This window comes from Canis aureus, chromosome 11 (assembly GCF_053574225.1).
Source record: "Canis aureus isolate CA01 chromosome 11, VMU_Caureus_v.1.0, whole genome shotgun sequence".
Classification (NCBI taxonomy): Eukaryota; Metazoa; Chordata; class Mammalia; order Carnivora; family Canidae; genus Canis; species Canis aureus.
Window position 1 is genome coordinate 65,563,414 of NC_135621.1, and position 20,016 is coordinate 65,583,429.

General features: G+C 33.3%; 1 protein-coding gene across 14 annotated transcripts in view; it reads left to right on the plus strand.

Annotated features, from left to right (window-relative positions):
* The window catches only part of EHBP1 (EH domain binding protein 1), a 345,845-nt gene that overhangs the window by 166,029 nt on the left and 159,800 nt on the right, over nucleotides 1-20,016 (plus strand). For 11 of the 14 annotated variants that reach the window (XM_077915588.1, XM_077915592.1, XM_077915584.1 and 8 more), the window contains 4 exons: nucleotides 1,763-1,867; nucleotides 2,521-2,643; nucleotides 6,634-6,874; nucleotides 14,343-14,529. In XM_077915588.1, the coding sequence (XP_077771714.1) occupies nucleotides 1,763-1,867; nucleotides 2,521-2,643; nucleotides 6,634-6,874; nucleotides 14,343-14,529 (656 nt within the window). The remainder of the gene's footprint in view (nucleotides 1-1,762; nucleotides 1,868-2,520; nucleotides 2,644-6,633; nucleotides 6,875-14,342; nucleotides 14,530-20,016) is intronic. The other 3 variants (XM_077915585.1, XM_077915591.1, XM_077915590.1) reach the window with 1 other exon arrangement.

A 20,016-nucleotide genomic window follows, 5' to 3' on the forward strand; every position in this document is an offset into this window, starting at 1 on the left:
AGTAAAGTTTTTTAACCCAGTAATTGCACATCTGAGAATTAGTAATAATACCTCAGGATATTTACGGGAATCAATACTGGTAATGTATGCAAAGCCCTTCCCACTGCTTAATAAATATTAGCTGCTGTTAATATTTCTTTTTTCATGCTTTCAAAGTTAAAAGTCATTTGCAAATTTTTAAAAATACATAATTAGCCCTGAATGAAAAGAAGTCAGTCATGCACTGGTAATCACTTAACCCTGATCCTCTACTCCACTGTATTTCCTTAAAAATTACAAAGTTATAATTAGTCATGGGAGGTAAAATATATAATTTATGGATGAGCTCTATCTTAATGAGAAGTTTAGTAGGTTGAGTGAGAGTGAGGTTTAAAACTTGCAGAATAAAAAGACATTTTATAAAGTCTGACTATTCATCAAAATCACACGAAGAGTTCAGTTGGTATTGTGTTTACTCCTTATGTTCTGTGGTTTACTTGACTATCTCAAGAAAGTTTATTCATGTAAAATGTATTTCTCAACAAGACAAAAGAACTAAATAAGTTTATTAAATGTGTATATATATTTAGCTCAAAGATCTATAAAATAATACTAATAATTTAGTAGTTATTTTACTAAGTCTGTTTCCATTTATTTTTATAGAATGTAAATTCCAGGGCGATACCATGTATGTTTTTTTTCATCCTTGTGTCCCAAGGATAGTACTTGGCACAGAGTGATAAATATTTTTTCAACAACAAATGAATGATGAAGGCAACCTTATGACAACTGTGTATTCTGTGATTCAGTTCAAATAAGACTTAGAATATATAGTTAGAGTTACAGTGTTAAAGAACACAATTTTTAATGGTGAATTTACAACTATTTTCTATTTTTAACCATTTTCTTTCTCACTGAATAATCTGGATCTGTTTGGTTTATCCTAATACCTAAGCTTATTCCCAGGTTGTAACTTTGGAAACAGCAAGGATTAATTAGAATACCCTAGTAAGCTTTTATTATTTTTTCCAAGCTAATTTTCACTTAGTGAATGGTAATTACACATATTCAGAGTTGTCCAAAATATATATGACTCATGTTTAAAATTTTTATTTATGCACAAAATGAATTCTATCATTTTAATATTTTTCTATCTAACCTTGCCTTTGTTCTGTTTTTTTTTATTGGCTAAATTATAAGACTTCCTAAGGCCAATACTCAAGAGTTCCCTTAAAAGAACAATTGCCTTAGAAAACAGGAGTAGAAAGTAGTAGTTTTTGTCTACTTTTTGTCTCCTTTTCTAATTTTGTGCTGATTTTTAAAATTCTAGAACATAAGTGCTTTATCTGTTCATGATTTGTGTGGATATATTCTTAAAACCTTTAGTTTTCATTTATAATATGAAACAAATAGTACATCTCGTCTATAGTATCGGGACATTTTTTATTGTTCTAACATGCATTTAAAGCACTGTTTTATAAATAGAAAATGTGGTTGCTAAAAGCCAAAGTTAACCTATTGGGTTATTTGTTTTGTGTTTATTAACATAGTTGTTATATTAATAATATAAATTTAACAAAATGTTTTCTATTTTAAAATACGAGTACAAGGTAACTTTCAGTTAGATGCATCTGTTATACCATCAAAATAACATCCTCTGAATGTGTTCTTGTGATTAACCAAACATCTCCTCTCTTTGTCTTTTTGAGTAACAGCATGCTTCTATGGCTCTTTAATTAAATGACCTTACCTTACATTTGTCTCGACTGGCTTCTGTTTACAGAAATTGTAAACCAATTGAATGCTCTGAGCAGCTTAGATGAAGATCAAGATGACTGCATAAAGCAAGCAAATATGCCTTCAGCTAAATCAGCCAGTTCCTCTGAAGGTCTAAGAGCTTTCTTCCTTTCTTTCTGCTTCTGATTGCCTGTATTTACTGTGACCTGCTACCTCTTGACTTCACTCTGTACTTATTAGCTGTCAGTTTTGTCTTTGTGCTTTTCCTTGAATGTTTTCTTTGGTAATTTGTAGTGTACCAACAGCTAACAACATAATTTACCATCATTAGCAAAGCCTTATAACAGTATCCTTGATAGACAGTGGTTTAAAAACATCTTATAAGATAATAATTGATCATACAACATGACCATATTTCTTCAGTTAGCTTACATAACTATGCTGTTTTTTTTAAATATTTGCTTACGTTAAACCCATTTGAATTATTCATATTTAGAAGTGAAGGATATTTTTCTAAAAATCTGTCAGCATTTTTTTTTGGGGGGTTAAATTAGATTCCAATAAAAGTTTCTCTAATTCATTATCTGATACAGTTTTCAAATTAATATACACATATTTGTTTTATTTGAACATTTTGGTATGCTACAAAATACTTGAATGGCATTCTGCCATAGGTAAAATGCTATATCTTATTATTTGCAGGTATTATTAGTGTGAAATTTTAGAATTCAAAATAATTTTTGAATGATCAAGAATTATACTTAACTGCAATCATAGTGAACTAACACACATGTTTATTTTCAGAGCTTATCAACAAACTTAACTTTTTGGATGAAGCAGAAAAGGACTTGGCCACTGTGAATTTAAATCCATTTGGTGATCCTGATGTAGCAGAATTAAACCCATTTGGGGATCCTGACTCAGAAGGTAGCGAGTTTTTTTCTACTTTTTAAGTCTTTATAAAATCAAGTTATCTTGAATTGTAATGTAGGAAGATATTTTTTTAAAAAGGACTCCAAGTAATTTTTGTTTATGATGATACTGTGTTGACTAGCAAATCTGGATAGTTTCCGTTGAATTGTTTTTAAGGAAAAAAGAAACCTTTACTAAACATTTACATGGGGCTTATTTTTTTTTTCATCCCAGTATAATTAACATACAGTGTTATATTGGTTTCAGGTGTACCATACAATGATTCAACAATTCTATTATATTACTCAGTGCTCATTACCAAAGTGTGATCTGAATCCTCTTCACCTACTTCACCCTTCCTCTCCACCCACTTTCTACATAGGGGTTATTTTTAAATTCTCTATTTGTTTGGTCAAGTTAGATGGTAAAACTCTGATGTTAGAGATAACTCTGATGTTAGAGATGGTAAAACTCTGATGTAACATAACTCTGATGTTAGATATTTCACCTAGCTGGCATATAGTAAAGTCTCCTTAGCTTAGCCTAAGTAAGGTCAAGTTGTGAGACATGCTAATATATTGGGATTGTGGGATGGCTTCTTCCTCTGTCCTCACCCTCAGAGAGTCCCACCCCCCACTCCATGTCTCTGGCTGAGAATTCTAGTCAGCAGTAAGAGTAAGTTGTGCATGTAAATAGCATGGAGCCAAAAGAAGATTGAAAACTTTGACCTTTGATCATATATAAAACAAACTTGTAAGGAATATGTGTGCGAAATTTTTTTTCCTGAGACATTTTTCTTATCAAGTAGTTTTTAACTTTTAAAGCCTTAGATAAGAGCTATTAAAAAATAATAATAATTAAAAAAGAGCTATTGAAGAAGTGAGAACTCTGTTTAATTAAGTTGTTTTTTCAAAGTAAATGCAAGAATGATTAACCAGTGGGTACATCTTTTAGACTGCTCTTATGAAATGCTCATGAGCTTTGAAGAATTTTGTTACTACCTGTCATGGTGAAAATGAGGTTTTAACTTCAGAATTTACTCTTGGAGCAATCTAATTTTGTAATCCATTTCTTCTTCTCATCCTTTACCTTCTCTCTTCTTAACAGATTCTAAATTACTAAATTTACTTTAATGAGATTTTATTTTGTTTGTGAGCTATATATATTAATAATGTATTTTAAATGTCAATGGTAATAATAAATCTTAGAGGTAATCTACTTCAGCTGCCTCTTTTCATAGGTTAGGTAGCTGAGGCCCAGAGGAATTCACTGATTTGAACAAGAACTTTGGTAAATGGAAGTTGAGTTAGAGCTAAGATTCCAAATAAGTGTCTTCTTTTGACCACATGGAGTCTCCTCAATTTTGTACTGTATAGATCTCGGGATTTTGAGTTTTTAAAATATTACCAAAATATTTTGAGACATCAGTATTTGAAGTTTCCATTTCAAAGACAAATAAAAATGGTTTTTAAAAATGTATGCGGGTCTGTTTTCTGACCTATAGAATGGAGTAGCAGATAACATATAATACAGTATTTCTATTTAGGAGAGGTTAGTCAGTGTGATTCAGAATCTTTAACCATGCCTACAGAGCTAAAAGAAATATGAGACATCCAATATTTTCTTTAAATATACATGCCTTTGAGTCTTTGTTCTAAGTATTTTATAATAGAAGAATACTTGTTTTTTTAGAAATTATTTTTAAATTTTTATTGATGAAAAATTTGCATCCTCAAGTAACAAAAGCATTGGAGGACAAAATAATGTGTTGAAGTTGTTTAGATGGTTCTTTTATTTGCTTTTATAACTTAAATTCTCCTCTTAGATTCATGACATTCTGTGCTTCAGTGACCCTCTTAGAAAGTTATTAAATGTATTTGTTAGCTTTTATATAAAATAATCTCATTTTAAACTCTCTTTTGTTGCCATTTTTGTTATCTAACCATGCTGTATAGTTTGAATGCTTTCTTGCTTTTGGTTTTGTAACTGATGAATTTGCTTAGATCAGTTTTTGCAGTCCTCTTCCTGAAAGTAAAAATAAAAATCTTATTTCCATTGACTGGTTTTGTCAGTGTCTCAAGCATTTGAGACTTGATATTTGTTAATAAAAATTGAATAGGTAAAAATTTTCCAGCCTCTCTTCCCCTATGGAGAAAAAAAGATGCCTCATTTACATTATTATAAAAATTCTAATGAAGTGTTAAGTTTGAATATTATCCTGGTGTTTAAACAGTCACATAATTATGGTGTCTCTTCTCTAGCATATTCTAAATTTAAATTTAAAATTTGATTTATTTAAATTCATTTCAGTATTTATTATGATTTTATGAATTCTCTTTTACACTTTATAATTGCTTCTCCAGGGGTATGGAATTTCATTTCAGAGGGTTTTTTTCCAATATAAAGACAAAATAACTTTTCTGGGCTAATGTCTAAAGTATAAGTAAAAGGAGTTTGACTTTAAAATGTAAAAGTCATAAATATGTTAGTCATGAAATTTTTATAATAATTGGATTAAATTGTTTGAAGTGTCACTTATGAAATGTTTTTGAGAATTTCAGTAACCAGTTTTCTGCCTTCTAGGATATTTGTCAGAATTGCATGACATAATTAAAATTAACTTTTAAATTATGCTGCGATTGTTGGCTCTCTGAAACTTTTCTCCAGTCTGGGAACGCATTTGCTTTTATCAGTGGAATTCATGACTAAATGTTGGACAGTTTTATTGCAAATTCTAGTTTTGTTTTAAAATATTAAGATAGATAAGAAGAAAAAAGGTGGTACTAAGCACTTCATAAGGATCTTTGGAAGACATGATGCTATTGTAGTGCTTTTTGTGCTGGGAGTCAAAATTTTATTTTTAAGGGTACGTTGGTTTTCAAAATGAAATTTTAAATAATAAAATTTAGAAAAATTCGATGTAATGTAACGTGTCTATCAGCTTATCAATATGATTATAATGTAGTGCTTTCTACCTGAGAATTCTTATGTTAGTCCTTTGCGTTATTAGAGTACCAATTGGATAAAAGTTACATTGAAAGAAATCAGCCATCTCATTAAAACCTCTAAAAATTTAAGGCCCTGTAGCATACAGAATCCTACTCTTGGAAAGGCTTTGTAAAAAAAAAAAAAAAACTTGATGATCTGTGGGAATATATTTTATACAGTCCAGAATGAATTTTCAGTTCCCTCAGTGGTCTCTGCTTGTGTAACTATCAAAGACAATTTCAAAATTTAATCTATTTTATGTTCTTAAAAACAGTTTTCGGGCAGCCTGGGTGGCTCAGCAGTTTAGTGCCACCTTCAGCCCAGGGCATGATCCTGGAGACCCGGGATCGAGTCCCATGTCGGGCTCCCTGCATGGAGCCTGCTTCTCCCTCTGCCTGTTTCTCTGTGTTCTTGTGAATAAATAAAATCTTAAAAAAAAAAAAAAGTTTTCTTTTAAATATGTTTAGGATGGCAAGCTAGTATAGGCAAATGAAATTAACAATAAGTAGAATATTGTACTTCTAAGAAGGTTTAAATTTCAATAATTGGCATACTGGTAATTCTAATAATATTAGAAACTCCAAGGGCATTCCAAAGATGCCATTTTAGGAGTGCTAGGTGGCTCAGTTGGTTAAATGTCCAACTCTTGATTTTTGGCTCAGGTCATGAGCTCAGGGTCGTGAGATCAAGCCCCATGTTGGGCTCAGAGTCTGCTTAAGATTCTCTCTCTCCCTCTCTTTGCCCTCCCCCTCTACCCCTATAAATAAAATAAAATAATAAAATAAAATAAAATAATAAAAATAGCCCATTCAGAACTGCCATTTTGGGGAGCAGCATTCCTGGAGAAGTAGACGAAGATCTTAGGTAACACACCTGAACTTAGCCCTTCTAAAACATATTATTGTTTTGACTCTTTCAGCCTCATAGAGTGTTAATTCAAGATTATTTTTGAACACACTAAAAATATAAGAAAATATCAGGTAATATTAATTTTAATTCATTTTTGCTATTTTATAGAACCCATCACTGAAACAGCATCACCTAAAAAATCAGAAGAATCTTTTTATAATAATAGCTATAATCCCTTTAAAGAGATACAGACTCCACAGTATTTGAACCCATTTGATGAGCCAGAAACGTTTGTAACTATAAAAGATTCTCCTCCCCAGTCTACAAAAAGAAAAAATGTAAGACCTGTGGACATGAGCAAGTACCTCTATGCTGATAGTTCTAAAACAGAAGAAGAAGAATTGGATGAGTAAGTACATTTTATTTTGCTATTCTCGTAGGTCAGTTTCTACATTTAAAGAGATGCTTCTGGGGACAGCCCGGGTGGCTCAGCGGTTTAGCGCCACCTTCAGCCCATGGCCTGATCCTGGAGACCGGGGATTGAGTCCCGTGTCGGGCTCTCTGTGTGGAGTCTGCTTCTCCCTCTGGCTGTGTGTGTGTGTGTGTGTGTGTGTGTGTGTGTGTGTCTTTCTGTCTCTCTCATGAATAAATAAAATCTTTAAAAAAAAAAATAAAGAGATGCTTCTGTAACATGGGTAAAAAGAGATCTGTCCCATTCTAATATACAGTTTATAATAGTATTTATCTCATGTCCATCTGAATTTTTATGATCTTGACATTTATTCTCCCATGCTCTTCTATGTGAATGAATGTGCACCCTAAACTAACAATGGAGAGAAATGCGTTATTGAAATCAAAAGTTAGAATTCTAATTGTGTCTTCCCACAGGAACAACATTATGAATGGCAGATGTTTTCAGTCAGTTACTCTAGGCATTATACTTCAAGGACGTTAGGTTTTCTTGTAGGAACCAAATCATCTCTTATGATATTGTTTTGATGAGAACACTTATTCAACTGCCAAATAAGATCATAACAATTATAAATTAGGAATTATCTTCATTTGAGTTATCATTCTTACTCATATATGAGTGTTGTTGATTACAAGCTCTTTATAAAAGGTCAGTATGATTAAGGCTGCCATTTTACTCAAATCTACGGTGAGGATAGGAGAAGGGCATGTGCACGTTATATTCTGGAGTTATACAGTTCACAGCCTGTGTGGCTGTAGACTGTGGCCCTGAGTGTGTTAAAAAGCAACAATAAAACTTCCACTTCTAGCCAATAGACTGGATATAGCTTCTTGTCTTAAAAAACTGAATGAAATATATGAAACAATGGTTTTGTTTAGCACAGGACAGTGATTTCTGAGAGAACAGAAACCAAGAGGGGGAGCCCTGTACTTGTCCAAGCTTTATAGGGGAGAATTTCCACCTCTAGTTCAGGGAGAAAGAACCCAAAAGTCCTAATAATCTCCATGGGTTGAGGAGACAGTTTGGGGGTACCAAGGAGAATAGAATTGTGGATAGAGTATGAGAGAGGAGAGAGCTACTCATAGAAAGAGTTTCAGAGAACTGTAGAAGGTTTCCTCTGAGTCTTTAGCTGACTATTGATGACAGCGCATGTATGAGGAAATGCTAAAAACAAAGAGTCTTACAGAAACATCCCTGAAGTTCACCCGGGACCAAGAATAGTTCCTAACACATGGGACATCAAGTCAAGTCCTCAGAAGGGCATCTCAGTAATGTGGTGAGATTAGTCCTAGACTCAAGGTTGTTTTAGGCCTGCTTTACAAAGCTTAAAAGCAAAGCTCAAAAGAATCAAAATAATTCCAAGTAACTTATCTGCATGCCACACAAGTATAGCAAAGATACCAAAGGGAATACCAGAAAATCCATCACCCAAAGCATAAAATTCACAACATCTGACAGCCAGTCAGAAATCTATCAGGTATATAAAGAACCAGGAAAATCCGACCCATCATGAGGAGGAAACTCAGTCTTTAGGTATGGATGCAGAAATGGCACAGATAATGGAATTAATAGAATAGCAGTTATATGTTTACTTGTAGTGAGACTATATGGGTCTTTGTTTTTCTCAGAAATATGTGAATTTTAGTGTACTAAGATTACTTAGACCTTGGGAAAAATAATTATTCCTTTAAAAATACAGTTTAATAGGAAATTTTTTAAAAATGTGGTTATTTTAGATTGTGAGGAGAATAATAAAAAGACTTCTTTGATGTATGAAAGTTGGGAGTAGTTAGTTGCTTGGTGTTAAGGGGAGAAATGTCATTTTTTTCCTATGCATTGGTCAGTTTCTGTTTTGAACATTATTTGGATGCTACACTTTACAAGGGGCATCAATGATTCAGAGCATTATATGAGTAGAGCAACAGAGTCATCAAAATGTCCAGAAACCACATCAAATGAGCAGTGATTGAGAGCACAGGGACTGTTTGACTTAGGAGAGAAATTATTTAAGGGAACTACAATAACCAAATTCAAATATTTGGAAGACTTGTTTGAAAGAATGAGGTAGTTGACTTGTTTTCTTATTACTCGGGAACTTGATTTCTCAGCCTTTTCTGATTTTACACCACATGGCCTATAACCCTCACATGTGCAGCATGCTTCCATGGGCCTAGTTAGGTTTTGATTAAACCTAAAGAAGTTCTAACTTTTTATAAGTACATAGAAATAAATCATAATTGTCATCTGATTCCATACCCAGGTTTAGATCTCAATGCTAATTAATAACTATACAGGGGTTGAAACATACAGTTTGCTCAACTCTTGCTAACGTTATTATATTTGTTTTCTTTGAAATAGCTTATGTGTGATCAAAATAAAATTTCTCATGGGTGGTGTAGGTGCTGAGTAATAGCCACACACCTAGAGTATTTGAATGTAAATATAAACTTTTAAATACAAGCATTCAGTCATTCCAAGATGCATGAGTATTACACAACACACAGACACACACCCTGCTCTCTCCTATTAACAAATTAAAGAGACATCTAATGTTTGCTTAAACTTTTAAAATGCCTTAATAAAAACTAAAATCAGAATCACTGGGTGTTTCCTTTTAACCATTCTTTTTTCTACATGAAAGTCACAGTCTTTACAAGTTTCCCACGAATAAAGAACATTCTAAATTGCTCAATCATCTGAGCTTACCAGAGGGAACCTATAAACACCAGCTTTTTTTTTTTTTTTTAATAGGAATATACATACAGGTTCTAAAGATTGCTCATCAGCTAATGTGAGAGTCTAGGAAGGACTATTTCTCATCTTTTTTTCTCCAAAGGTTTGCAGGTTTGACTACATTAGTAGAAGTCTCCAAAATTTGTTCTTACTTCAATAATAAACTTATGACCTTTCATCAAGTGAACAGCCTGTATGACTCATCTTCCATTACCAAACTCTTCCTGCATCTCTGACCTAAAACTATCACAAACAAATAGTGCTGAGTCCTTTGATGTGTAAAACAACCTTCAGAACCTTAGCATATCCATCAGCACGGAGAGAAAGTAAACACCCTTCAGTGCTAGTAGCACGTGTACTTCACACTTGGCTGCCGCATGGGTTCCTATTTTCTTGTGTTTGGGAGTTAACGTTCAGCCATGCTACTTTATGGAGCACAAATGAAAACTGGGAAAGCAATATTTTTTTCAAAACAGTTATGCAATCAATGACTTTTGAGGTCCGGCATAAAATCATTTCTGGTATGGTGGTATATCCATTTCCAAAGAAAAGTTGTATGAATTTTATTCAGAGAAGCTACACACTCATTTAAGAAATGTGAACTGTTTGTCCAAAGCAACATAAATTTTCAAAGTGAGAGGAGAAGACTATAGATTTCACTATATCCTTGCTTCATATTTTATTGTTTTCAGTATGTTTGTTAATCCTCTTTCTAATCAGTTTAGAGTTTTTCTTTCTGTAATTCTGTAATTCCTTAAATAATTTTTCTTTACTAAAAAAAAACTAAAAGTATTAAGTATTTTAAAAAATGCATTGATCAATAATTATTTAACTTATTTTTATAGAGAAGGGAGCATGTTCATAACCATATGTAATATATATTTAATATTTTATAGTACAATATGTGCTATTCATTTTTTAATAGCACTTTTTTATTGAGATCCACTTCACATAACATAAAATTCCATATTTAAAGTGTCCACTGCAGTGATTCATAGCTAATTAATTCACTGTGTTGTGCAGCCATCACCATGATCTAACTCCAAAGCATTTTCGCCACCCCAAAAAGAAATCCATTACTTATTAGTGGTTAGTTTCAATTCCTCCCTTCCCCCATCTCCTGAAAATCATTGATCTGCTTTTTGTCTGTATGGATTTGACTATTCTGGACACTTCATATAAATAGAATCATATCCTGTTTATTCTTGAAGAGTAGGAAACTCAGTTTTAGTTAGAAATGTCTGACCCATAGGGAGGATCATTCAAAGCCCTTAGAAGTAGAAGCTGTTTGTTTTATTCTGATTTAGTACGTAGCAAGCGGTAGTGCCTAGCACACTGTTTTCTCACAGATTATAAATGTGCAGAGATACTGATTCCTGTGGTCCTTCTGGCAGTGAGGCGTGGTCCAGGGTAGCTGGAATCCCCTGGTGCCCCTATTTTCCAACAGCTTCGTATGTTTTTACTCTACAAATTTCATTTTTATTACATGTCATAGTGTAAAACAGAATGAGAAACCTAGCTCTAATTGTTTTAAGAAAACATATCTTGATTATGTTTCTAGTAATAGGAGTTTTATGATCCACCTTTGGAAGGCAGCTGGTTAATCATGATATTCTTTTCTACTTGCATTTACCTTCTTTTGACAGGAATATTAATATTCAAGTGGTTAGAGGGAAACCTAAGTAGTTTGAAATGGGCAGAGATAGAAAGAAAAAGGACAATATCCAGTTACTTTTGTATACATAGTAGATATGTTTTATCCAAGTTGCATGCAACTGAGTATTGTAAATTAAGTTAAATAAAGTGTACGAATCATACCTGTTTTAAGGGGTTCTGCCATTTTTTTCTTTGAAGCAAAAATTCTTTTGTAATATAAATACCCTCTAACACTTAGATTTTTTTAAAACTAGCCATATTTATATAACAAATTAATAATAATGATTATTATGGCAGCTACCATCTTACAAACTACTATGGAAGATTGTTCTACAGAGATCTAACCAAGAACAACTTTTTAGAATATCACTTAAATCATATAACTGAATTAGTTCAGTTAGATTGAAATGGGTCTGTTCAGTCCTGGAACATTGAACATCAGTTGGCAAGCAGTAAGTTTGGGGGTAAAAAGATTTTTCCCCTTTTTAAGTTTTGGAGTTTAAAAAAAATGCTGTTTTCATCTTATTTCTGTACATTTATGTCCCTTCAGACTACTTTTAGAATTTGAAAAACAGCTGTATGAGACTGTAAATAAAATTAGCCCAAGAAACAAGATTGTTATAAGGATTAAATGGATTAATACATATGAAACATTTAAAAGAGTGCCTAGCCACAGCATAAATATTTTATTAATGTTAGTTAATAATGTTATTGGTAAGCCTTCCATTCTAGGCTAGATGTGATAACTTTCATATCTCTTTTCAGAGAGAATGTTCAGCTTTTTCTGAACACGTGATTTTTTTTAACGTTGTTCCTTGCTTTGATATTCCCACGTTCTTTAGATTGTAAACATGGGATGTAAATACTTCAAGCAAATCTTGCTCACTCACTAGGCAAGAATATTTTGATCTGAAAAGCAAATTTTCAAGTATGTATCTATTTCCTGTTCTTATTCTCTTGAATGCATAGACATAAGAGAAAGAACAAGAAACAGGTTTATTTAGAAATGCCAGCCCCATTCAGTTAAAAGCAACTATTCTGAGCAGAGTTGAGAGAAATTCTGTGGCTGTCCCCTAGCTCAATGAAAGGAATCCCAAGACACTAATCATGTCACGAGTACAGCATCAGAATGACATCACAAGTAGGATATATTGTCGTCTCTGATCCTTATCTACTTGGTACCCAGTCTCATGTGATATGACTGTCTACATATAAATTCTTAGGCAAAGGTGCACATAATTGGCATTAGTTCTAAGTGAGTCTGATACTGTTGTAGTTAAAAGAGCATTCATAATTAAAACAGAGGGCTATCATCAGTACAGGCCTCAGATGAGTAGATGGAGTTCCCTTGGTATAATCACTATATTTGAGTCAGGGGGTTCTTAGCCTTGTGGACTCAGAAAGTTTATTCTTTATACATAGGGTTCTAGAGAATCAATTGGTGTTAGAGGAAAAAAAAATGCAACAAACTAGTCAAGAAGAACCAGGATAACAGTTTATAGGAAAGAATAATCATCATACATGCCAGATACTTTTGTTTATGGATGACTAATGAGAATAAGAACTCATCTACTCATAAAAAGAGTTAACAAGGAGGGTAGAAATAGAGAAGTCTTCCCAGAGAAGTTATAAGCACATAGGCCCACCCTCATATGGATTTGACCTTATATTGTTAGGGTGACTTGGGATCCTCCGGTCAAGAAAATAACACATAAAATGGCTCCTGAAGCACTTGGCAAATACAAATATAAAATACTGAAAAAAGTCACTCCCAGCTCAGACTATGCAGGATTTCCTTAGATTAAGCCCTGAACTTGAAATCTAGAATTACAAATCATACAAGGAAACAGTTTACTAAGAGAAAGAATGAGGAGACAAAAGAAACACTAGATTATACATGCAAGAACTTTAAGTAATAGATTTATCAGATAGAGACTATAAAGTAAATATGTTTAAGTGATTAATGACTCAAATCTCTATACCTGAGGTATTTTACACATAGCCACATGAAGAAAAATGCTTATCAGAATGAAAAATTCATGGAGAATTGAACATTAAATTAGACACAAATGGAGAGAGAAAAAGTTAACTGGATCATAGGTATGAGAGAATTATCCAGAATATCACACAGAAAGAATGAAAATTTGTTAAAATATGAGGGAGAAAGATAATTCAACATACATCTAATAAGATTTTCTAAAGATGAGATCAGAGAAAATAGAGAAGAGGCTATCAAAGAGATAATGGTTGATAATTTTTCAGAACTAATGAATCGTACATCTTCAGACTCACGAAATGTAAGGAGCCTGAAAAACAGGATAAATTAAAAGATATCCACACCTAGACATATCCTAGTAAAATTGCTCAAAACCAGAAGAAAAGAGAAGATCTTAACAGCACCCAAAGATAAAAGATGGCTTATAAAAGAGCAATAATAGGCTGACAGTGGTGGGCTAATATATTACATCAGAGTGCTAAGATGAGTTAACGACAACTGGAATTCTTTCTACCTAGCTAAATTGTCATTTAAGTGTAACATAAAGACATTTGCAATGCCTGGGAGAATTTACTATTAACAGAACCTTGCTGAATGAACTTCTAAATGCATTTTACCCTAATGAGAAAAGATGAAGTGCAAGAAAAAAAGTTTGATGTGGGGAGTATAAAAAAGCAAATCAATATTTCTACATCTTATTTCCTTTTCCTTGGATTTGGAGAGTATATAGGACTTAATATATTACTATAAACATTTTTTTAAGGATCTATATACAATAGAACTAAATGTGACCTTATATGAAAAAAATTTAAAAATACTTTTTAATGGGGAAAAATTTTATTGTTAATCACTAACAAAACAATAGATTAATAGTGACTGTTTCCAATTATTGGTTATCACTGATTTGGGTTTCTCCTTATCATTTTCAGTATTTTTTAGTTTTATAAATGGACTTTTTTTTTTAGTTAGGAATAAACTATTTTTAGAGTAACATTTAACAATAATTCTTCTTTCATTTAGATCTAATCCTTTTTATGAACCTAAACCAACTCTTCCTCCAAATAATTTGGTAAATCCAATTCAAGAACTGGAAACTGAAAGGAGAGTGAAAAGGAAAGCTCCAGCCCCACCAGCCATCTCACCAAAGACAGGAGTAAATGAAAACACAATTATTTCTGCAGGAAGAGATCTGTCCACTTCTCCTAAGGTAGGAATTTATTCTTAGTAAAAACACGTATTATATTTGATCTTGTTCTTCCATGAAATTTAATTCAAATTAAGAAAAGTCATTGTTTGCTATTTTTGATTATTTAAAGGTAAAATCCAAGTAAATCCATTATACTGCAACACTGTGTATCTGTTTGGGAGCCTGTGAACTTACAGAACAGTATGATTAGATAGTTTGAGTTAAGATTTAAAAAAATTTTTTTTAAAATTTATTTATGATAGTCACAGAGAGAGAGAGAGAGAGAGAGAGAGAGGCAGAGACACAGGCAGAGGGAGAAGCAGGCCCCATGCACCGGGAGCCCGACGTGGGATTCGATCCCCGGTCTCCAGGATCGCGCCCTGAGCCAAAGGCAGGCGCCAAACCGCTGCGCCACCCAGGGATCCCCCGAGTTATTTTTTAAATGCTCTTTTGAAATAGAGGAAGAAAGACATTATAATTGTAGGGATGGTACTTTAGAGAAAGAATACTCTAAAGTGGCTAGGTGTAAGGAATAGCTTACACTGATACAGAGGAAGGAGTAGAAATCATTCTTTGAGAAACATACTAGAAAGATTAAGGCACAGAGCAGAGAAATACTTCATTGAACAATTTCAATATTGTCATTTTGGTTTATGTCAGGTTAAAATTTTGGCCTTATTGTCATTATTTTTAGAAGTCTTAATGCATAATAATTACATGGAAAAGTAAGACACATTGTTGGAACAAGTCTAAAGCTTTTAAATGATTTGATTGTAAATAGTATGACATCTTGTGTGTTTAAGGTAGAAATGTTGGATTTAGCAAGTTTTTTTAGGTAAGTGACTTTTGCCCATCAACTCAGGGGTGTTTTGTTATTATTATCATATTTTTTTATTCTTACAGGTGGTTAAGGGAAAAATATTTAGGTGCACTTCAACTTAGTGGGATAAAATAAAGGTCATAGGTCCCCTACCCAGTAGAAACAGGATTGAACTGGCATTTTCATTATTCCAAGTTCCAAGTTGGAACTCTAACTACATTCTCCATAGAAACATTGCTATACCTTCCTGATGATTAAGTTCTGTTATGATGATGTGTAACATAGCTTTTTGTTATATTGTTTTTAGGATAGTGTTCCATTGCAGGTACATTGTATAATAATGTTAATAGGAAATAATAATGTTATAAGAAAATGCTCAGACACAGACAGTAAGAACACAATTAGTAATATTCACGGTGACAGATTCTGCTGATCTGGAAATTAGTTCAGATAACTCAGTTATGTGAAATATAACTGAAAAATTAATTTTAAAAAAGATTGCTGATTTAAAAAAACAGATTGCTGATTTATTATTAAATAAAAATGTTTAACAGTGTATAATGCCTTTTCTATGTATAAATTTTTATTTAAAAAGCTTTATATATTCATATACGCATAGACATATACACTCATATACATTGTGGAAGGAATTATAAGAAGTTAATAGTGGTTACCTTTGAGGAGAAGAGTTTGGTATGATAGAGGGTATGCACAAGACTGAGGAAGGCATTTCTTTTCCTTTTTTACATTTCTATTTTATTTGAATTTTTTAACCTTACATGTGTTTTACTTCCATTTTTGTTTGCTATACTAATTGAAATTACTGAGTAATTAGATCATGGATCTTTATGCTGTTGCTGCCTTCTATACAAGGTACAAGATGACATTTTCTAAAAATGTTTATCCTTCAGAAGAGAGGAACTCACTCTTAGGTTTGGCAAGTGGTATTAAACTATTTGATGGAGCAGCCTGGGTGGCTCAGCAGTTTAGCACCACCTTCAGCCCAGGATATGATCCTGGAGACCCAGGATCAAGTCCCACGTCAGGCTCCCTGCATGGAGCCTGCTTCTCCCTCTGCCTGTGTCTCTGCCTCTCTCTCTCTCTCTCTCTCTCACTTTGTGTGTCTCTCATGAATAAATAAATAAAATAAAAAAACCACAACTATTTGATGGTGGTCGGGGGTTTCATCAGGTACCTCAGTATTCTGCTCTAAAGACCAGGCCTAAGAGGCTTAGCATCAGGACACTGGCTCCCTGCCTGATTCCACTTCCACAGAAGAAATCCATATTCATTCATTCTGTATGTTGCGATTCATGTAAGATTTCATTGAAAAAAAATGGGCCATTGCCAAACCAAAAAAAAATTGGAAACTACTAACAACACAGTTATGTATGAGATAAGGAAGATTAGAATCAGTAGTATACTGACAATAATAAAAATGATAAATGGCAGCTGAGAAAGCATAGTAGTATGGGGCTTATTCATCATAGGAATAGAAATATGCATGTTTGTGTGTGTGTATATATATATATATATATTTATATGTATCTACTAGTAGTTCCTAAATACTTTACAGTTTTAAAGCTGAATAAAATACTTGACCATTTCAGCAACCTTGAGTCAATATGAAAAAGTCTTGTGTATCGTATACAATATTCTGTTTAGGGAAGAAGGAAAGTGTGTTTTACATCAAAATATTTACATCAAACTCTTCAAGTTATTGAAGAGCTTTAATGCTTTTAAGGTATGCTTCTGGCCAATTACTTTCCTTACTTGTAAATTGAAAGGAGATAACAGTACAAATAAAGCTTTTGCAGAGCCACCTTAGTGGCTCATTCGGTTAAGGATCCTCTGTCTTCAGCTCAGGTCATGACCCCAGGTTCCTAGAATGGAGCCCCACATCCAGCTCCTTGCTCAGTGGGGAACCTGCTTCTCCCTTTCCCTCTGCCTGCTGTTCCCCCTGCTTGTGCTCTCTCTGTGTCAGATAAATGAATAAAATCTTAAAAAAAAAATGCTTTTGGGAACCAGATTCACAGTTTAGTCAAACAATAAAAGGATACTACACCACAATTGTTCGGTGAAACAAAATGCCAGACTGTACTCAGTGATAACTGACTGCAGAGGCTGAAGAGCATTCAGTGTCATAAAATGACAGGTGCTCAGCCAGATGATTAATTTCCCCACCTGTCACCTGAGACTACTTATTTTTCAGAAAATTTATGAAAAAGATCTAAGATCAAAATTTAAACAAAGTGATAATAAGCATGTACTTATATTGCAAATAAAATTAAAACTACCCCAAAGGCAGCTAAGGATCCTTCAGTGTTGTAAATCTATGTAAACTCCACACTTCAGACTACTGATTTCTGTATTTATTAAGTGATAAAATCATAATAATTTTAAAGACAACTTAGGAAAAAAAAAGGTCAATGTATAGAGAAGTAACCTGACATTAAATATATACAACTATCCAATAAAATAAAATGGTAAGTTAGGTTCAATGGTGGCTGACCATCATTTACTAACTGTACTATAAGTTAATAACTATATAACTCTGAATTCCTAGGTAAAATTCATGCAGCATAGTATAAAATGCAATTAACATTATGAGAGCAAGTTTAAGAACATAACATTGTTGCTAGATATATGTGGTGAAGTATATTATTGGACACTATGTATACAATTCCATAAAAAATCAGAATATATGAATAGCCAATTATCAATGACAAGAAAGAATTAAGATAAATTAAACTTATAGTTTTGTGATAACATAGAGAAGAGCCCTACTGCACAGTTGGTGATGAAATGAGCCTGGTCAAGTGGAGAAGGGTTCCCTCTACGATCCTGATTGGTGAAGCTCCAGTGGTTGAGAGTAGATACTACTATCCACTTGTTCCACCTTTACAAATGAAAATCCATATCTCAAGGTCCAGCTAAATAACTCAGACCTCCACTTAAATTGATACCTCTCTCTAGAAAGTTCTGGTAAAGTCCTAAGATTTATAGTTGTATGTTTTTGAGCTTGAGTAGAGATTTCAGTAACTGTGGGAAGAAGCCCAGAGTAAACCAAAGTCAAAATTACACACAGCAGTTCCCTTCATTGGTCCTAGCAGCAAATTCAGACCACAAGACTAGTACTTTTTTCAGCTTTTACACATAAAGACATCCTAGAAAGTTCTTTACCTCCATTTCTACTATGCAAACCTGCAGAATGGTGCCTACAGACCATTCATGCTAAAAAACAATGAGCCCACAATTGAACTGTTAATATCCTCATATATACATTGAAAACTGTCAAACTTCCAATATCCTCATATGTACATTGAAATAATAAAAAGCACAAGGATCAGAATTTAATTGAATGCAATGATAAATACAGTTATTTTGTAAAATAAAATGCCAAACTGCATTCAGTGACAATGGGGTGTGGGAAGTGGGTGAGTTACCTATAAAATTTTTACTTACTTGAATACCTTATTACCAGAATAAATTGTTCCTCAATAATACTTACTAAATGGGACACTCCTGTATGTATCACCTGTTCTGTTAGTTACTCTGGTTAGTACTCTTGGTTGTAACTAATAGAAACAAGCTATTTGGTTGAATTTTTCTTTTTACTTAAGCAAAAGGATAACTTGTTATAAAGATCCAAGGAGATTTTACAGAACCCTAGGCAGAGAATACAACTGGGCCTTAGAATCAGCCACAGTTTTATCTTCTCTCTGTGAAATGTCTTCAATCTACCTTTATTTCTTTAATAGTAATTTAGTCTGGCCTGTTTTCTTCCTGCAAAATAGTTTATGTTCTGTCTTCCCCCATGCAAACCTACCCTTCTTTCAGTGTAGCTGATTTTAGCTAAAGGTTTAAGAACAAATTATACCGAATCAATTTAATATGTCTGTGGAGCCTCCCAGAATCATTATTTTTAAAGATATCATTAATCCAGTGAGTCTCTGGTTAATGGAATTTCAGTTGGAATTAGAATTATCTGTGGGCAATAGAAAGCCTCAAATACCAGTTTTGTTTTGTTTTATTTTATGATTTTATTTTTAAGCAATCTCTACATCCAACATGGGGCTTGAACTCATAGCCCTGAGATCAAGAGTCACAAGGTCGACTGAATTAACTGGGTGCCCCTCAAATCCAGTTTAAATAAAAGAAAAATTTATTTCTGTCTTTGAAAATGTTGACAGTCCATTGCCAGTACAGTAACCTCACAAAGGCATCAGGGACCGAATCTCCTGTTTTGCTGACCCACCATCCTTGGCATAAACATCCAAGATGGCTATTTGAACCACAGCCAATATGCCCATTCCAGTAAACAAGAAAAGGACAAAAAACAGTCACACCTACCTCTAGCAAGGGATTTTAGAAAATAAATCTTTATTCTGGGCAGTTGTATTACTGCAAAAAATCAAAGATTCTAGAACTAAGAAGGAAAAGTAAAATGAATATTAGGGAACAATTAGCAGGCTGGGCCATAGATGTCTATTAAAATGTGAGTTTTATAATGAAGATGCAAATGAGCCCAAATCTTGGTATCTGTTCTCAGAGAATATCTGAATAATAAACAGTCATTTTTAAATGACATTTGCAAGCCAATCATGGGCTTCAGAGGAAAATCATCCAAATGTTTTGCAAGTCAGCACAAAGTGTAGGAACAGTAATACAATAGAGTACAAAAACAA